We start from the raw sequence: 18,043 nt of genomic DNA, 5'->3' as shown, positions 1-18,043 counted from the left end.
TCAACAGAGCTCTGTCTCATTTACATGGGGTGCGGTGACCAACCAAAATTTTAACATCTATATTTTCAACATCAGCCCTCAAGATGGCACTCAACAAGCAGTTGTGCAGGAGGATGATCCGGTACAAGAAGTGACATTTTCAAATTTGTTCCCAGGCCGCATGTACACCATTGCGTGTAGTACTGATGCTGCTGGATTTACACCGCAATCATTATCATTGCGAACAAGTAAGTGAAAATTGTACTTAAACACCATGAGAACTACCTGCCGATTGGCCAAAAACAAGTTTTCATTATCAATTGGCCCAATCAGCAACATTGTTAGAATAATTTCACCACGCAAAAACATTTGGGTGAATTATTTGCAAAGCTTCATTGGTGATTAAAGTGAAAATATCCCAATTAGAGGTAATGTTAGATCGGCAGGTAGTGCTCAGGGGGATAATAATTTAAAAAAAGTCCAATTATAAATAATATGAAGATTGAAGATAAGGCAAAATAATGGCTTCATAGGTATCGCAAAAACTCCAATGCAATTTGAATTTTTTGTTCATTTAATTTTGTGTTTATTTCCTGTTTGGGGTTGATGAATAATATTGGGTTATTCCAGAAATTATTGGTACCCTTCTATACACTAGGAACCCACAAAGGCGAGAAAGTACCCATTTTCGGTGAGAAAAGGCGAATTGTGGCGAGAAAGGACAAGGAAAGGCGAGGTAGCCTATAAAAAAGGGCGAGGAATGGCGAGGTTGGGATAATTAAATTAAGTCTTGCTCAGATCCTAGGCAAGTATGTTGTGGGGACTGGGGAGGGGGGTCGTTTATCACAAATATTAAAACAAAATAACAATACTGAAAAGGGAAAAAAGAAAGAAAGTGAGGAAATATTAATATTAATTATTATGCCCTATGCCAGGTCAAAATTTGGGATGCATGTGCTGTTCGGATCAGCAAATCAATCCCCCAGGCCAGCAAGATGTACGTGAAAGTTTTTGGAATTTTTATGATCCTTGTTATGATAAACGAAGTATGTTAATGATGTTAAAAGGTAAATGTCATAATATTACGATTTTATAGTTAAATTTAAGGGCTGGGGTATGAACGTTTGGACAGTATTTATTTTGGGACATCAGAGCACATCAGACATATCGAATTGCATTCTGAATCGAAGAATGTCATTCTGATATCAAATAATTTTGATTTTTGAAATTCGCAATTTAATACACATTTTATGGCAAATCATTAAAATTGATATTTTTGATATTTAACAGTACTTGAAGTAAACTTTATAAATATATATGATTTATACTTAAAGTGTATGTAGGTGGGATGAAAAGCCGATGATCAAATGAAAATTTTGACCTTTCGTATTGAAGATATGGATTTTTTTTCCCAAAACACACACAAAAAATAGGTCTTTTTGGGAAAAAAATCCATATCTTCAATATGAAAGGTCAACATTTTCGATTGACCGTCGGCTTTTCCTCCCTGCTACATTCACTTTAAGAATATATCATTAGATTTATATAATTTACTTGAGGACTGTTATATATCAAAAATTTGAAAAATATCAAATTTTATAATTTGTCATAAAATTTGTATTATATTGTGATTTTCAAAAATGAAAATTATTTGATATCAGAAAGACATGCTTCAGTATTCAGAATGCAATTCGATAGGTCTGAGGTGCTCTCATGTCTACAAAAAATACTGTAAAGCATAATAAACGCTCATTTTAGATCCCTTAAGCTAATTTAGTAATATTCAAGATTTAATATGTTGACGTAGGGTTGTCAAATTTGGCACCAGTTACAAGCGTATTTTCACAAATGTAATTTCGCGGCAATTTAATTTCGCGAATCTGAGGTGCTCGCGAAATTAAATTGCTCGCGAAATTAACTTGTTTTACAGTATTTTATTAGTTTTGAATATGTTGTAAGGTATAGGGTGTCCCAATCGTTGCGCTGCCATTTTGAATGCTCATAACCAAGTGTTATCCAACAGACAAAATAAAACACATTTGAAAAGTATGAACTAAAATGTTGAACATAAGCTCTAAAATACATTTTTTTTTACATCTTCAGAATGCAAAAATTTGAAGAAAAAAACCCTTTTTCAGGAATTTCCAAAAATAGGAATTCGGTATTCTTTTGTACAGTAAATAGAAAAAAACACTTTTTCTGATTTCCAAAATTAGGGTTGGTCGGATGAGGGCAAGCAAACATCTTTGATTTTTTTGCCATATCAAATGCAATTTACAGCTTTAAAAGTAAAAAAAAAAGTATGGGTTTGTGTGTAATATGTGTGTAGTATGTATTTGGTATCAAATTAATTGTGCAAGTTTTATCTTTTCAACCACATTGTATACACTGCATTTTGTTCACTTTTTCTTTGAAAACGATGGACGGGTCATTTAATAGAAGGAGAGTGTTAACATGGAACACCCTTCCCTTGATATACTTTGTGAAGTTAAAGGTCAATTCACTCACTCTAGTCAGTCTAAAAACTGTACACATTTTTCTGTTTTTGTTTTAGAACCACTGCCACCTACATCCATACAGTGTATATCCAATCAAGACATCCTAACACCTACGTCTGTCGGCATTTTGTGGAACTCGCCAAACACGGCTACCTCGGAGGTGGATGGATTTGCAGTATATTACAACATCGACAATGGCCCAAGAAACGACCGTCCTCTACTGCCAGCAAGTGCAACTCAAGATGTCATTGCTGGTTTGTTCCCTGCGACAGAGTACACTATATTTGTGGCTACTGTAGCTGGCACAGGAGCATTTCAAGAAAGAAGTGATCCTGTCCCATTAACTAATGGACTCAAATGTAGCACAGGTATTACAAAGTTTTATTTTTTTCTTACTTACTTACTTACTTACTTGGTTACTTGGTAGATAGACTCCTAGTTCCAGACAGAAGAGCCCTCAATTTCTCTCTAAAAGTAGCAATACTTGGTGCAGTAACAATCTCTTGTGGTAGTGAGTTCCAATCATTTATGACTCTATTTCCAAAAAACTGCTTAGCGACTTCTGTCCTTGCCTCCTGCTTAAAAAATTTGTGGGAGTGACCTCTCAAGCCTTCTTTATGGGGGAGTTGAAAGAACTTATCAGCAGGTGTCTTGTACCTTCCTGTCATGTATTTGAAGGTCTCGATTAAGTCACTTTCCTGTCTTCTTAGTTCTGATGTAGGGAGGTAAATTTCCAGCGGACAGAGTCGCAGACACCTCTTCTGCACCTTTTGTAATCTGTCAATATCTTGTTTAGTTCTCGGATTCCATATGACCAGGCGTATTCAAGATGGGTCTAATGATAGGCGTGTATAATGTGAGGACTTTTTCCTCAGTGAAGTTGCTAAAACATCTTTTAATCATTCCAATCCTCTGATTTGCATGTTTACAAATTCCAAGAATATGTTTTGAAGGCTTCATGTCGTTACTAATACCCAGGTCTTTTTACTTTCTGTTTTCGGGGGGAAAATGAAGTATGTCTCAGAGCTGGTCAATTTGTTTTTGTTTTTTTCATAATGTTCTTTTTTTTTACAAACACATGTGTAACAATATGTTTGAAAAGCATTTGTCGGACAAATTGTGTGATTAAACTTTTAAATTATTTTAAATTATGGAAAAAGTTTCATTATGTTGAAAGTTGAAAATGAAAGTTTGGGCATCTCAAGCTTATTGGTCTATTCAGTTGAAATCCATACACCCCTATGGAAGACATGACCTTAATCTCCCACACAGGAGTGTGAATTTTGAATGGGGTTACCTAAATGGGTAACTCTATTTGAAAGAAATTTACACATCTGTGTGGTAGATCAACTCATGTCTTCCATAGAAGGGTGTATGGATTTCAGATGAATAGCCCATTTGTCTGAGTTTGAGCTGGGGAGGGAGGGGGAATGAAAGAAATGCAATGGGTTCAAAATATTTGTATTTTATGTGAATTGTGGAAATGAATAAATGAATGAATGAATGAATGAATGAATGAATGAATGTTATTCCATTTAAAATCCACACTACCCATGTGGAAGTCCTCCACAGAGGGAGTATGATTTTTGAATACAATAGACAATAGGATGATCCATTTGAAATACTCACTCCAGTTGTGGAAGACATAGGTAAAGCTATAAAACAGGGGGAATATGATTTTCAAAATGATTAACCTTGACCAGTTACATTTGAAAAACATACTCCCCCTGTGGAAGATGTTTCCAATATTTTCCACAGGGGAGTGTGGATTTCAACTGGAATAACCCTATGCTCGGAAACATACTATTTATTTTTTGTCAGAATGTTTCATTTTGAGTGTCCATTTCAAGTCAAGTTAAACTTTATTAATCCATTTCTGGAAATTACATGCACATGAGATCATAATAAAATACATTAGAGAACAAGCATAATACAAAAACAGGTATTATAAGCACAATGAAATTCAAAGGCACTCCCTAGAAATGGAATGAACACATAAATTAACGACGATACTTGGAGTTATGATACAAAATAGCTTGAGGGACAAATGAGTTCAGGTATCTGTCTGTATTTGCACGCGGCAGTTGCATACGACCAGTTTTTGAGTTATGATGATATGACAAGCGATGGTGGAGTGGATGTTGGGGATCCTCCATCACATCGGTGAGCTTCTTCAACAAAAGATCAGTGTACACTGTCTCGAAATCCTGTCGTGGTGAGCCTATGATTCTACTAGTTTCTTTAATTACCCTTTCCACCCTCTGTCTGTCCCCTATGGTAATGTTCCCTCCCCAACAAAGTAAACAATAACGCCAGACACTTGCCACAACTGAATCATAAAACAAAGCGAGGATACTCTCCTGGCCATGGTTCACATTATCCAGGGAATGCATGTGTGCCAAGATATTTGTTAAGAAGTAGATAGATTAACACATTCAACTGCACTCACCAGGTTATTTTCCCAAATATTTCAGAACCAACTGGTTCCTTCCTCAGTGGGTGATGGTGTGTGAGATATTTGTTGTCTGACCATTGTTTATGGTCTTCTGGTCTGTAGTCTGTTCTATTTGGCCACTACAATTTAACATCCTTTATAAGAACAAATTAATTATTGAGAAAAGTGAATTTCAAACAAAAGTTCATGGCTTGCATGTTGTGGAGGTTGGTGGCCTGCAAGCAGCATCCACTGGTATTTAATAGCGACTGATGTTGGGTTTGATGGTAGCGGGAAATTGGTCATCAGACCAGAAGTAGCTATTCACTTGGTCGAACATCCGGGAATATTGTCCCCGTCGTCCCCTTTGCACAAGCGCGCGCATAGCAACCAGCTCGAGAAAGGGGAACTGCACATGCGCACACTGGTTTTAAAAGCTATTTCCCCTTCGTGACGTCAGCCCAACCAAGAGAATGGGTGTTGACCTGCAACGCTTAGATGAATGGATGAAATTAATTGTTTTCACTTAACTATTTCACAGCTAGTTTTTTCCCCCCAAAGATTACATTTTGATTGTCATAAAATTGAAAATTGAGACAAAACAAATAATATGCCTTTCATTTTCACTCATCCAAGTTTTTTGCTTTATTTGTATTATTTTCTAGAAACGCCTAATCCAGGAGAGATTGTTTGTCTCGATGTGACTACCACCTCATTATATTTCACTTGGGGTGATGCATCTGGCAGCTATGGTGATTTCATCAGCTACTTGGTTCAAGTGACAGAAGATCAACTGATACGAATCGGTACCGTCGATGTGAACAATCGCTTAGCAACATTCATCGGCCTCACTCCCGGTGAAGAATATTGCATCACGGTGCGCATCCTTCTGGAGTTCTCAAATGATGTGACTGAAACTGACTGCAAGCGAACAAGTAAGACCTGCTTTGATCAGTGTTGCCAAAACTTTTCAGCACCAAGGCGCGGTGCATTGACTTCGCCAGGCCGTGGTAAAGGATTCTCAAGTAGCCCAATTTTTAAGCTTCACCCAATTGGGCGGAAAAGCACTTGACTTTAAAACTTCCGGTACTTACTGGGAAGTTACTGACCGATCAATAATTGGTCAAAAAACCCATTGTAATTGCAATATGCAGCTTTAGAGACTCAAAACCTTTATAAATCAGCTAAATTGAAAGGAAAATACATCAAATTACTGCCACGGCCTGACACTGGCAAAAGTAGCCCAATTTTAGACAAGTAGCGGCATGCTTTTTTGAGTAGCGGCAAGTGATAGCCAAGTAGCCTAATTGTGCGCCTAAGGCGCGGCATTGGCATAAGTCCAAGTCAAACACTTTGTTATTCACACTGTCAATGATATTTTAGTAGCCCATTGTAGTTGAACGACACCACTTGATAAATCAAATAAGACGTACTGTATTGTTTCATTAACCACCCAGTGGGCTTAATAGAGTCATTTTGGATATTGCTAATATAATAGCATGCATAAAAAATGGCCTAAACTATTGATTTTATGTGTTTATAGATGGTTCTGTGTTTGATACATGTATCCAACCCATGCTGATGAAGGCTCCTTGTATATAGTTGGATCCTGCACTTGTTGATGAAGGATCATTTGTAGTAAAGTTGCTGCATGGGCGCTTAATTATAGGGGCATGGGCTGTGGAATGAATACAGTACTTCCAATTCCAGTCAAATAGAGTACTATTTTTTTTTAATTAACAAACAAAATTGTTATCCTGTTTTGCCAAATAAATCATAACTCAGTCCTATTACATTAATGTTTTTGTATGCTGTGACAATCAAGCCTAAAGACTTGCACGAAGTCTATTATAAGTCTATGCATTTAAATTTTTAGCAAAATACATTTTCTCTTTTATTATGCTCAAGATACTGAATGCTTAGGCTTATCCCAAGTCTTTGAATATTATGACTACAATTGTTTGAAAACATACAAAAATATAGGTGTTTGTCCTTTTTCCCAAAAAGTTGCCAAATACCTCAATTTCATTTTGATTGCTAGTTAGTTCCAACTAATTGTAGGATTGGGATGTGTTTCATTTGATAAAAAAACAGGATTAAAACAGGATAATGTTTTTTTAATAAAAAACATTACAGTTTGCAGCAGAGAAGAACAGCAGTCCGATAATCTGATTGGCTGATTACATCGATCGGCGCAGATCAGCACGCTTGAAGGGAATACAAAGCTCTGCGTATGTCACTCATTAACAGGGTGCTCACATCAATATGAACAAAGGACTGTCGTTCTTCTCTGAAACCAAGTATAGTGCTGTATTTTTAGAATGGGGAGTATGTATCTAATGATACTTATTATAATGTTTATGATATCTTATTAAATGTTTACCCTAATACCTATCGTATCCATTTTTTTCAACAGTTCCAAATCTGCCTGCCGGCGTACAGATACTCACAGCGCAAACTACTCCTGTGTCACTCACCGTCTCTATCACTCCACCATCTGATGTCTATGGACAGTTCAGAATCTCGTATAGAGCAGATGGCGCTACCAGCTTTATTCCACATGAAGATATCAGTAGCAGCATGACAGGACCTGTCACTTCAGAGATCCCAAGTAAGATGGGCTATTCCATTTAAAATCCACACCACCCCTGTGGAAGATTTTGGAAATATCTTCCACAAGGGGAGGAAGAGTTTTAAATGAAATGAACACATCAGCAGGCTATCAGCAGCTCCACTTACCCTCCCTCAGTGGAAGATTCAGGTTGAATCTTTCTCAAAAGGTGTATGACATTCAAATGGAGTTGTCAAATCTGTTCATTCCATTTGAAATTCATACTCCCCCTATAGAAGATATTTTGAAAATCCTCCCCAGGGGTGGTGTAAATTTTCAATGGAATAGCCCAATTAAGACACAAATCTGGGTATATCCTTTGTATAAGATGATTAAAAGGTCCTTGACCTGATCGACAGCCTCATATCCCCCATTTTTCTTCTTCAAAGCTGGTGTCAGAAGAAAAAAATTGAACGCCAGAGATGATGTGAACAAAAACATGATAATTGTTGTACCCACACTTGAAATGTATGGACTATCTTATGGGGCAATATTTTTGCTTCTCATATCAAAACCGCTGGAGCAATACAGCTCAAAATTTGGAAGCGCATTGTTTTAATGGTAGGCCTCAATATGAATTCTTCTTTATAACAAAAGAACAGCTAATAAAGCTAATAATCGCTCCCTGTAATGTATACACCAAATTGTGTGCTTTCTTACTTGAAAGATAACTCAAATCTTAACCCCCTGAGCACAACCTGCCGATATAACATTGCCTCTGATTGGTCAATTACATGATATCTCCACTTTAATCACCAATCAGAATGGAGCTTTGCAAATAATTCACCCCAATTTTTTTTGTGTGGTGAAATCATTCTAACAATGTTGCTGATTGGTCCAATTGATAATGAAAACTTCTTTTCTCATGGGGTTAAACAAAATTACAAGTGAAACAAAGCTATATAAAATGTTTCTGTAGGTCAAACATATTTCCTTTTGGGATACAAATTTTTCATTTTGATTTTTTTTTATTGGAGAAATCCAGAAAAGCAAGAAGATATTTTCATGTAAATAACATTTTTCAAAAGATATACGGTAGTTTGCTTACACATATCCAGACCTGCCAACTGTCCCTCATTTTGAGGACTGTCCATCATTCAGGGTTTTCCAAAGTGAAAGAGAGGGACAGTCCTGCTTTCTCAGCCTTTCTGAAAATTTCAGTGATGGCAAATTTAAATTTCAGAACAGCAGAAAATGATGCAAATTTCAATTTCAATTTTAATTGTTATACACAATGTAGCATTCTCTTTAGTCTATTGTGATAAATTTAGACCTGCAAAACCTTCCCTGAATTCTGAAAGTATTGCACACCTGAAGTCTTTGAATTTGTCGGTACCTGGTTTGTGTACATGTACAAAGTTTTGGCCTCAATATCCCTCTTTCTGACTTTGGTTGGTTGGCAGGTCTGTGTATCTCTTTCAAAAAAACTGATACACTCTCCTTTAAAAACAAAGCAAAAAACACCTGTTGCAGCTTGCATCTTAGTTTTATTTATTTGGAAGATGTTAGAAATATCTTCCACGGAGGAGTATGAACACATTAGGCAGCTTCTGAGAAAGATTCAAACTGAATCTTCCACAGAGGGAGGATGAGTAGTATCAAATAAGAGTTGGTTAATGTGCTAGTTCCATTTGAAATTCATACTCCCCTTGTGGAAGATATATCCAAAATCTTCCACAGGTTGGACTGGACTGGGGGTAGTGTGGACTTGGAATAGCCCATTACCCATATTAAGTGACGTGTATAGCAGGAAATTTTCACAGGGTTTAATTTTTGTTCTTTTTGCAGTCGAATTGGCAGCTGTGAATTCTAATCCAGCCAAAAAGTACTAAATGTGAATATAGGCCTATTTGGAAACACAAATTGATAAAATCGCATAAAAAACTTAACCCAGCGAAAATATTAAACTTATACAGTATTATTAGGCAAAAAAAAAATTGTTGTGTTGCCCTCACGCGCCCGGTCGTAAATTGTGAAAATTCCCGACCGGCATTTTTATTTTTATTTTTTATTTTTATATACACTTTTTCTCATATTTTTCATATAAACGTGTTTTTCCCCGTTTTTTTCCACCATTGCCGACTCGGTGGATCGAATTTAAAATGAACATCGATGAATCTGACTTGTTTTGTGTACATAGCTAGTCTCTTGTCACTTGCTTGAATTCTCGATCACGAACTTTGCACGCCACGTGCAAGCCAGTCTGTGTTAAAGCCTATCGGAATATTAAGCGTAATATTTTGTTAGTCCGTATATTCATTAATTTATCAAATCAAAATTCAAGAAGAAAATAAATAACACTCAAAATACACTACAATATTTTGTAAATGTTTTTTGATAAATTACAAATATTGATGAAAAGATTTATATGGTATTTTACCGCTTTTACGCTTTCAAATATTCATGAATATATTTCTAAAATTAAAAATGTCTATCGGAATATTAAAAAAGCGTACTATTTTGTCAGTCCGTATATTCATTAATTTATCAAATCAAAATTCAAGAAAAAATAAATAAATATGTAATATTTTCACTCCAAATACACTAAAATATTCTTGAAATGTTTATTGATGAATAAAAATATTAATAAAATGATTTATACGGTATTTACCGCTTCCAAGTGTTCATAAATATATTTTCAAAATTAAAAAGTATGTGATGCATCTCGCACGGTATGAGGTCACCGGGAGGTCAATCGTTGTGTTTTGGAATTGACCTTTTCGGTAAATCCCATAAGCCTTTGCGAGTACATCTGAGAACTCGTCATTTTACGTCACAGCGACTTGCAATGCGCAGTAACGATGTTCGATAAATGATGTGCGCATATCGGCGCAGAGCGGCGTGACGCAAACTCGTCATTTTACGTCACAGCGACTTGCAATGCGCAGTAACGATGTTCGATAATAGATGTGCGCATATATCGGCAAGAAGCGGCGTGACGTATAAAATGAGCGAGTTCTCAGGTGAACTTCGCAAAGGCTTATGGGATTTACCGAAAAGGTCAATTTGTGTTGTTTATGGTACATGTACCGTTACCATGGATTTCGCGGTATGTATGACTGCAACTGCTGGTTCTAAAACCATATTTAGCTTTGTCAAAGCTATATCTTTGACGAAAACCTTGCAAGAAATATATGGAGAAAGGGTGGAAGCTGATAGCGTAGATGGTTTAGCGAATTTTGAACTGAAACACGTGCGGGTAGCGGCCGGGCCAAATGGGCCGTGGCACACGGTAGAAATCGATGAAAATGTGTCTAAAAATTTTTTTTTTAAATCCCGACCGTCCGACCCTCCCGTTTTTTTGACTTGTGAGTGCAACACAACATTTTTTTTTGTTGCCTTATATCCACAATCACTGTGCACAAGTTCTATATTGTTCTTGCACTTTCTAACTGTTATTTCATCCTCCATCTATTGTATATACTATTTGCAGGTCTTGACCCTAATACACTATACACCATACAAGTTGAGACACTGAGTGGTACTGGGGGCGACGAAGTTGGCAGCGCTCCAAGAACCGTTGATGGAAGAACAGGTATGTACACACTAACTTGGGCAGCTGATCCTGGTTGCAATGGTTAATTCTAGATGTAACAGATAAGGGTTCTGTACCTATAAGAGTTGAATGATGATATGTGACCCATCACATCAGAATATGTCAGTAGTCTTTGAAAAGTTGCTGAGGTACTTGGCTGGTACTGTGCAGTACTAGTGTAGTACCACTGCTGGTGGGTCCTGTACTGGCAGTAGCAGCATTGGTACTGTGTAGGTACTCTGTGTGTACCAGTCTGATACTTGGCAATGGTGTACCTGGGCAAGGGGCTACAATACTAGGATCTTCATCTTCCACCTGTAAATGTGATGGGCTATTCCGGTTGTAATGCATACTTCCCCTGTGGAAGACATCTTAATCTCAACAGAGGGGATGTGAATTTTGAATGGGGTTACCTGAATGGGTGAATATGCTGATAGCTTCTGAAAAAAGAGAATCCACTCACAATCTGCAATGGGCTATTCCAGTTAAAATTCATACACCCTCAGTGAGTATGAATTTCAAATGGGGTTATCTGAATGGGTGAATCCATTAGAAATCTACACCCCCTGTGTTGGAGATTAAGGTCATGTCTTCCATAGGGAATGATCAATTTCAACTGGAATAGCCCAATTTGAACTTGTAATCTGTAGTATATTTATTATTCATACTTTAAAAAAATTGTATTTCAGAATTGTGCCTGGACACCTCGAATAAGCCGTAAAGTCCCCCTCTGGTAATTTTTACTTTTTTGCATATTTGCAAAGAGCATGTTTCAGGGATTAAAATGACACCTCAATGAACTTCATATGACAATCAGAAGAGAAGTTATGGCTTATTATAGGTTGTCATGAATCAAAAGCAGCGAAACCGAGAAAAAACGCGTTCAAAGTTAGGGAAGCATAATGACCATTCATCAGATGGGCCTCAGAAAATGTAGATTATTTCATGTTTCCACTTATTTCTTTAAAATAAAACTTTGTATGTGTTTAGAAGAAAGCTTAAACATTTAAAATCTGCAAAAATCTCAACTTCGCCAAAATACGAGATTTGCTTATATTTTCACCTGTAGCTCGAAATGAAGTTTGCCGAGTGTACGGCTCATTCGCCGCGTCCAGCCACAATTATGATTAGATTTGATCAATTTCAACAACTTTATACAACTTTGTGTCTTTTATCTTTTATCTTTCTATTTGATTGTCAAACATGTATAATGTTATAATATTATTACTGTATTATAATGTAATTTTTACTTGAACTGAGGTACAAAGTAAATCTTTAGATAAGATTTACCTTAAAATGATGTAACTATGTAACTTTTGCTTCCATGCATGTTTTTTTTAAATTGTATTAACTTTTGTTATATACATGTATATGAAATTGTACATTTATAAGCTTAAAAAGTACATTTTCAACAGTCTGAGTAGAGCAAAGACATAGCTTGCAACGCCATGACGGCATCTTCATTCAGCGTAGTGGTTACACTCCTCCGACCGGGTGGTCAGGTGGTGGTCAAGTGTCAGCAGATCATCGTAGATGGCGAGCAGGTCATATCCGGCATCCCTGTTGAGTGTAGGTCTTGGGTCTTGATCTCTAAGGCTTCTCTGATCTTTTGATTCCAGAAGTTATCCTCCCTACTGATAACTTCTACATTGTCCGAACTGATCACTTGACCACCCACCGGTTACACTCCTTTGGTCACCTGGTAACCAGAGGAGTGTATACACTACGCTGAATGAAGATGTTGTGATGGAATCGCAAGCTACGTCTTTGCTCTGACTCTGAAAAGGTAACTTTTTAAGCTTATGTCAGTATATGACGGAGTCCAATATCAGAAGTATTTGCTTTCAATTTGGATCTGATGTTGAATTTTATTGTGTTAGACTCATCCTTTATGAAAACTGATATCAATCATTTTGATACATCTTGTATGTCGAAATATTTAAAGTCGTAAGATTAACCCGTATAAAATGTTTGTTCATATAAAGCACATTTATTTTATTATGTAATCTTTTTTGAAGATATTTTGTGATTTTATTTCTAGGTTATTTATTATTGTCCCTTAATCATGTTCGTGGCTTTTTTTAGTATAGTTTATGTCTATAAATAAACTATTTTTTAAAACGATATATGCCCAGACGTTCTTTTTAAATAAAGAAACTTATAAATAAAGAAAAGTAAGGATGATGTTATAATTGGTGGGTGTTAGCAATGCTCGATCTTATCTAAGAATCACATGCTCGAACTTTATTTGAGAATATTAAACAGTGGTAGTGCGCGGGTTGGTAAAATTACGTTGCTGCCGTAGTTGTCGTTCAAGTCTAGCAAGAAAGCAAGCAAGCAATTAAGCAAGAAAGAAAGGAAGGAAGGGAGGGAGGGAGGAAGGAAGGAAGGAAGGAAGGAAGGAAGGAAAGAAAGAAGGAAAGAAGGAAAGAAGGAAAGAAGGAAAGAAAGAAAGAAAGAAAGAAAGAAAGAAAGAAAGAAAAAGGAGGGAGGGAGGTGTAACCACTACGCTGAATGAAGATGTTGTGAGGGAATCAAAAGCTACGTCTTTGCTCTGACTCTGAAAAGGTAACTTTTTAAGCTTACCGTATTTCGTCAAATAGTCGTCCCCCACAAAAAAAACGCCCCACCACTTTTTTCAACCAAGATGTTTAAAAAATGCCAATATTTCCATGCTATCTTGTGTAGTAAGCTTACCAAGTTGTCCACATGGTCGATAATAGCGTCAATAATTGGCGAAAATCTGGATTGGAAACCTGGAAGTGACCAGAAGTCAGTGTTTCTAGTTCATAGTTCGTCATTTTAGCGTGAGTTTTAAGTTTACCTAATGATTTTAACGGAATTATCGTTCTAAAATTGACCTTGAATAAACGCCCCCTTTGGGAAAATGTAACGCCCCCGGGGGCGTTTATTTGACGAAATACGGTATGTCAGTATATGACTGAGTCCAATATCAGTCTACATGCTGGTAAATTGTTACTCAGGGTCCCCTTGGAGATCAGTACCAGTTACTGAAGGAGCTACCCTTGTTAAAGAAAGAAGGAAAGAAGGGAAGGAAGGAAAGAAAGAAAAAGGAGGGAGGGAGGGAGGAAGGATGAAAAGAATAAAAGTTAAAAGTCAAACCTCACATGTGATTCATTTTCATGAATTATTTTTGTTAATTATTGTTTGATTTATTTGCAGCACAAATTCAACCTCGTACACTGTACTGCGAATTAGTTGGCACAAGTTCAGCAAGTGTTCTATGGGGGCCTGTATCCGATGCCCAACAGTATATTCTCAGCATTGTAGGAGGGCAGTTCGTCCAGCCTCAACAGACCTCCATTCAAGCTGGTGATGTCTTGAAACAATCCTATAATAATTTGCAGCCGGGTACAGAGTATGAAATTTGTGTGCTTGTGATTTATAATAGCAATCAGCAGGACCTGACATTCTGTAAAGATATTAGAACATGTAAGTACATGCAATTTGCTTGTATAGTTTTTATTACTTCACATGTGAGGGTTTTTGTTCGGGGAGTGGATCACAACATATATGTGACGTGTCATGTCAAAAGGAGACACTTTTGGGCACGATCGTAAATGGAGAAAAAGCCAAAAATCTGCCCGGGGATGATTTTTTCTCAATTTGGGTTTGATGCAAATTTGTGATGTTGTTAATGTTTAAAATATTGTCTGATAGTTTCAGACCGAATTTAACTGGCATCTTGTATTTTTGAGACATTTTTCAAGGTATTTCCTACTCTCAACATTGTCAATAATATTTTTAAAGGCCGATATCTCAATTTCCAATTTTATAAGACCATAACTTACGAACTTAATATCTTCGCTTAGGAATGTCCAATTTCATTGGGGAAAACGGCATTGTGGGGCAAAATATCTCTTTATTTAAGATATGTAAAAACCTCAAAATTGATAACCTGCCCAAAAGTGTCTCCTTTTGACATGACACGTCACATATTTAGTGTCATGGGACTGGTGAATTTGTTGACTTCATATGGTCAAGAAAGTGAAGGTGATCGAAAAATTGCTTTTGTCAAAGTTCAATTATAGTATAAATTAACTTTGGTCATAATTAATAATGGCTTGATGAAGGCTAAAAAATCAAAATAAGCAAACCATCTATGAAGTACATTACACAAATTATGCTGCATTAATTGTATATAGAAATTTAAAAAATGCCTGATTCAGGATTGAAGTTTAAAACCATTAATAATTTATATAACCGTAACCCTGCCTTGCCTTACAAAACCATACACCCTGGGGCTTCCTATCGGGTCAGGGCTGTGCAACACTGAGTACGCCTCCAACTAAACCATAGGGTTAGAATAAAAATCAATTATGGTTAGAATGAGTAAAAAATCATGTACATCTTACACTTAAAATTACTCAGACTCATTAGAAATAAGCAGCACAAAGTAGCATATACATGAAAATAAAAGCATTTTTAACTATGTGACAATATTTTTGAATTACATATCGTCACTGGGTGGGAAAAACCTCACATGCACTTTTGGCCCTTGAACATGGATAAAGCCTTGCAGATGTAGACTTTATATTGAAGAGGTGGCTTCATCCATGTTCAATGACCAAAAGTACACGCAGGAAGCATCTCATATGCACTTTTGGCCCTTGAATATGGATAAAGCTTTGTAGGTGTAGACTTTTTATTGAATGGTTTGCTTCATCCATGTTCAAGGGCAAAAAGTACATACGATATATCCATATTCTCACAGGTCCAGATGATCCACAGGATGTGAACATCCAGTCTGGTTCTGTGACCCCAACAACAGTAGGTCTCACATGGTTGTCACCATCAGCTGACAAGCTGGACTTCTACCGCATCCAGGTTAGGGAACCAGACGGCTCGCTGAATCCTTGGACCAACGTGAATGTGAACGAGCCACGTCAGTTCACTGTGAATTTCCTGCAACCTGACACTGAATACTGTTTCCAAGTGGATGCAGTCTTGTCAAGAACAGGAAAATTTGCAGAACAGACCAATAAGAACCCTGTCATACGTTGTCAAGCAACAGGTATGTTAAATCTGCCTGGGATAAAATATACTAAAGGGATTTGTGGAAGCGTTACCATACTTTACCATGTTTAAGTATGTTTTACCATCATCAAGGGAGAGCATGGCCTAATGGTTAGGGTACTTGCTTTTAGTGCATGAGGTCCTGGGTTCAATTCCTGGCAGCGGAGATTTGCTGGAATATTGACTTGGGGAAAGAAATGTCTGAAATTAATTGGCAACTCTGTAGATTAAATTTAGACTTCCACTCTCCCCATAATTAATTTAGAATCTGGTAAATGAATCATGAAAGTATTCCATCCTTCTGAGGGGATGTTAAGCCGCCGGTCCCGTATACAGAAAGACATACCTGTACATGATCTCACAGCCAGTTTTGAAAAGAGTAGGGTATTAACCCTTGACTATTCCCAAACTGTTCCGTGTTCAAATGGACCCCAATGGAAATAAGCTTCAGAAGAGGCTGTTGGCTATCTAGGGTTGTCAAAACCAAAATTAATTAAAACAAATTAAACTTTGTATCGGATAATGAATTGCTTAGAATTTGCACCAGCAATATTGTTAAAATCATTCTGTTTGTGAAATATGTTGAGTTTATTAAATAAACATTGCAGCCTTTTGATATATTATGAATTCCTTGGCAATTGATACGCATACCAACACTGCAATGTTTGACTGGTTTAAAGTACTTAGTGGCGGTTTACGCATTGACAATGACGATTTTCCTATGAACCTCACAATCATGAAAAAAGAATACATGCATTTCTAGGTTGTTTGAAAGTTTCTGTGAATTTGAAAAAATACTTGGGCAACAGCGATGCTATAACCAGCAACCCTCCAATAACTGTAATACACAGTGCCTACAAAATGTCACACATCTATTCCAAAGGCCTTGTGTATAAAGTATTATAAAAGGGCCAATTACTGCACATTGGCACAATGTAGTTTTGGTATCTCAGCTTATCGACAAAGTAGCCTACATATGGGCTATTCCAGTTGAAATCCACACTACCCCTGTGGAAGATTTTGGAAATATCTTCCATAGAGGGAGTTTGTTTTTCAAATGTAATTGGTCAGGGTTAATCATTTTGAAATCCATACTCCCCCTGTATTATAGCTTTACCTATATCTTCCACAACTGGAGTGAGTAATTAAAATGGAAGTTACCCAAATGTCTATTCTGTTTGAAACTCATACTCCCTCTGTGAAAGACTTTAGCTAAATCTTCCACAGGGGTAGTGTGGATTTTAAATGGAATAGCCAAATGCCCTCATGTGTCCATTCAACTCCTGAAGTAATCATCATCATCATCATCAGATGGCTGCGTACAGGCAACTACAAGCTTTCTGCAACTGTTGGGGTCCTGTTAGCAAAGCATTTTGTTTGGTTGCAGCATCCCTTCAGTATCTCCTAGTAGGTGCTGGACATACTGCAAGTACCGTGTGCGCGGTCATCCTAGTTTCGTCTTCCCATCTGGTGGAATATAAAGAGCATATTCTTTCACAGGCTCGTCATCTGTAAGGCGCAGTATATGTGGCCAAGAAATTTGAGTTGAAGTCAAGGAAATGAAATCAGAGAATCGTGACAATACGTTAGTTTTCAATAATTCCTCACTGTAAATATTGTTGCCCTTCTTCATCCCTTCAGATCCAGTCCCGCAAGATGTCATCATTGTACGTGATGTAACAAATACATCACAGACAGCTTGCGAGATAACCATCCAATGGGATGACAGTGGACAAGACTCGGGCAACTATTACCTGCTGTTCATCTATCCACCAGACCAGGACAGGCCTTCAATTCAAACAGATTTTGTCCCAACTAATCTACAAATGACAACAGCAACATATCCATTCTATAATCTCAATCCTGGAGCGGAATACATGATTGACGTTATCGATAGCAATCAAGATGTCCGATCGACAGTGCTGAGATGCAGTGAGTTGTAATTTTTA

The 18,043-nt window shown here is 37.1% G+C and overlaps 1 protein-coding gene across 1 annotated transcript; it reads left to right on the top strand.

Moving 5' to 3' along the window:
• The first annotated feature begins 5 nt into the window (after positions 1-5).
• LOC140165545 (fibronectin-like) lies at positions 6-18,037 on the top strand. Its single transcript, XM_072188831.1, has 8 exons — positions 6-227; positions 2,534-2,845; positions 5,577-5,846; positions 7,328-7,522; positions 10,956-11,057; positions 14,241-14,510; positions 15,793-16,092; positions 17,736-18,037. Exons 1-8 carry the CDS (start codon positions 161-163, stop codon positions 18,035-18,037), a joined length of 1,818 nt encoding a protein of 605 aa, XP_072044932.1. The 5' UTR covers positions 6-160.
• Positions 18,038-18,043: the final 6 nt, after the last annotated feature.

This window comes from Amphiura filiformis, chromosome 12, assembly GCF_039555335.1.
Source record: "Amphiura filiformis chromosome 12, Afil_fr2py, whole genome shotgun sequence".
In the NCBI taxonomy this organism is placed as follows: Eukaryota; Metazoa; Echinodermata; class Ophiuroidea; order Amphilepidida; family Amphiuridae; genus Amphiura; species Amphiura filiformis.
The sequence above is the reverse complement of the archived record's forward strand: the minus strand, read 5'-3'. Positions and strand labels throughout refer to the sequence as shown.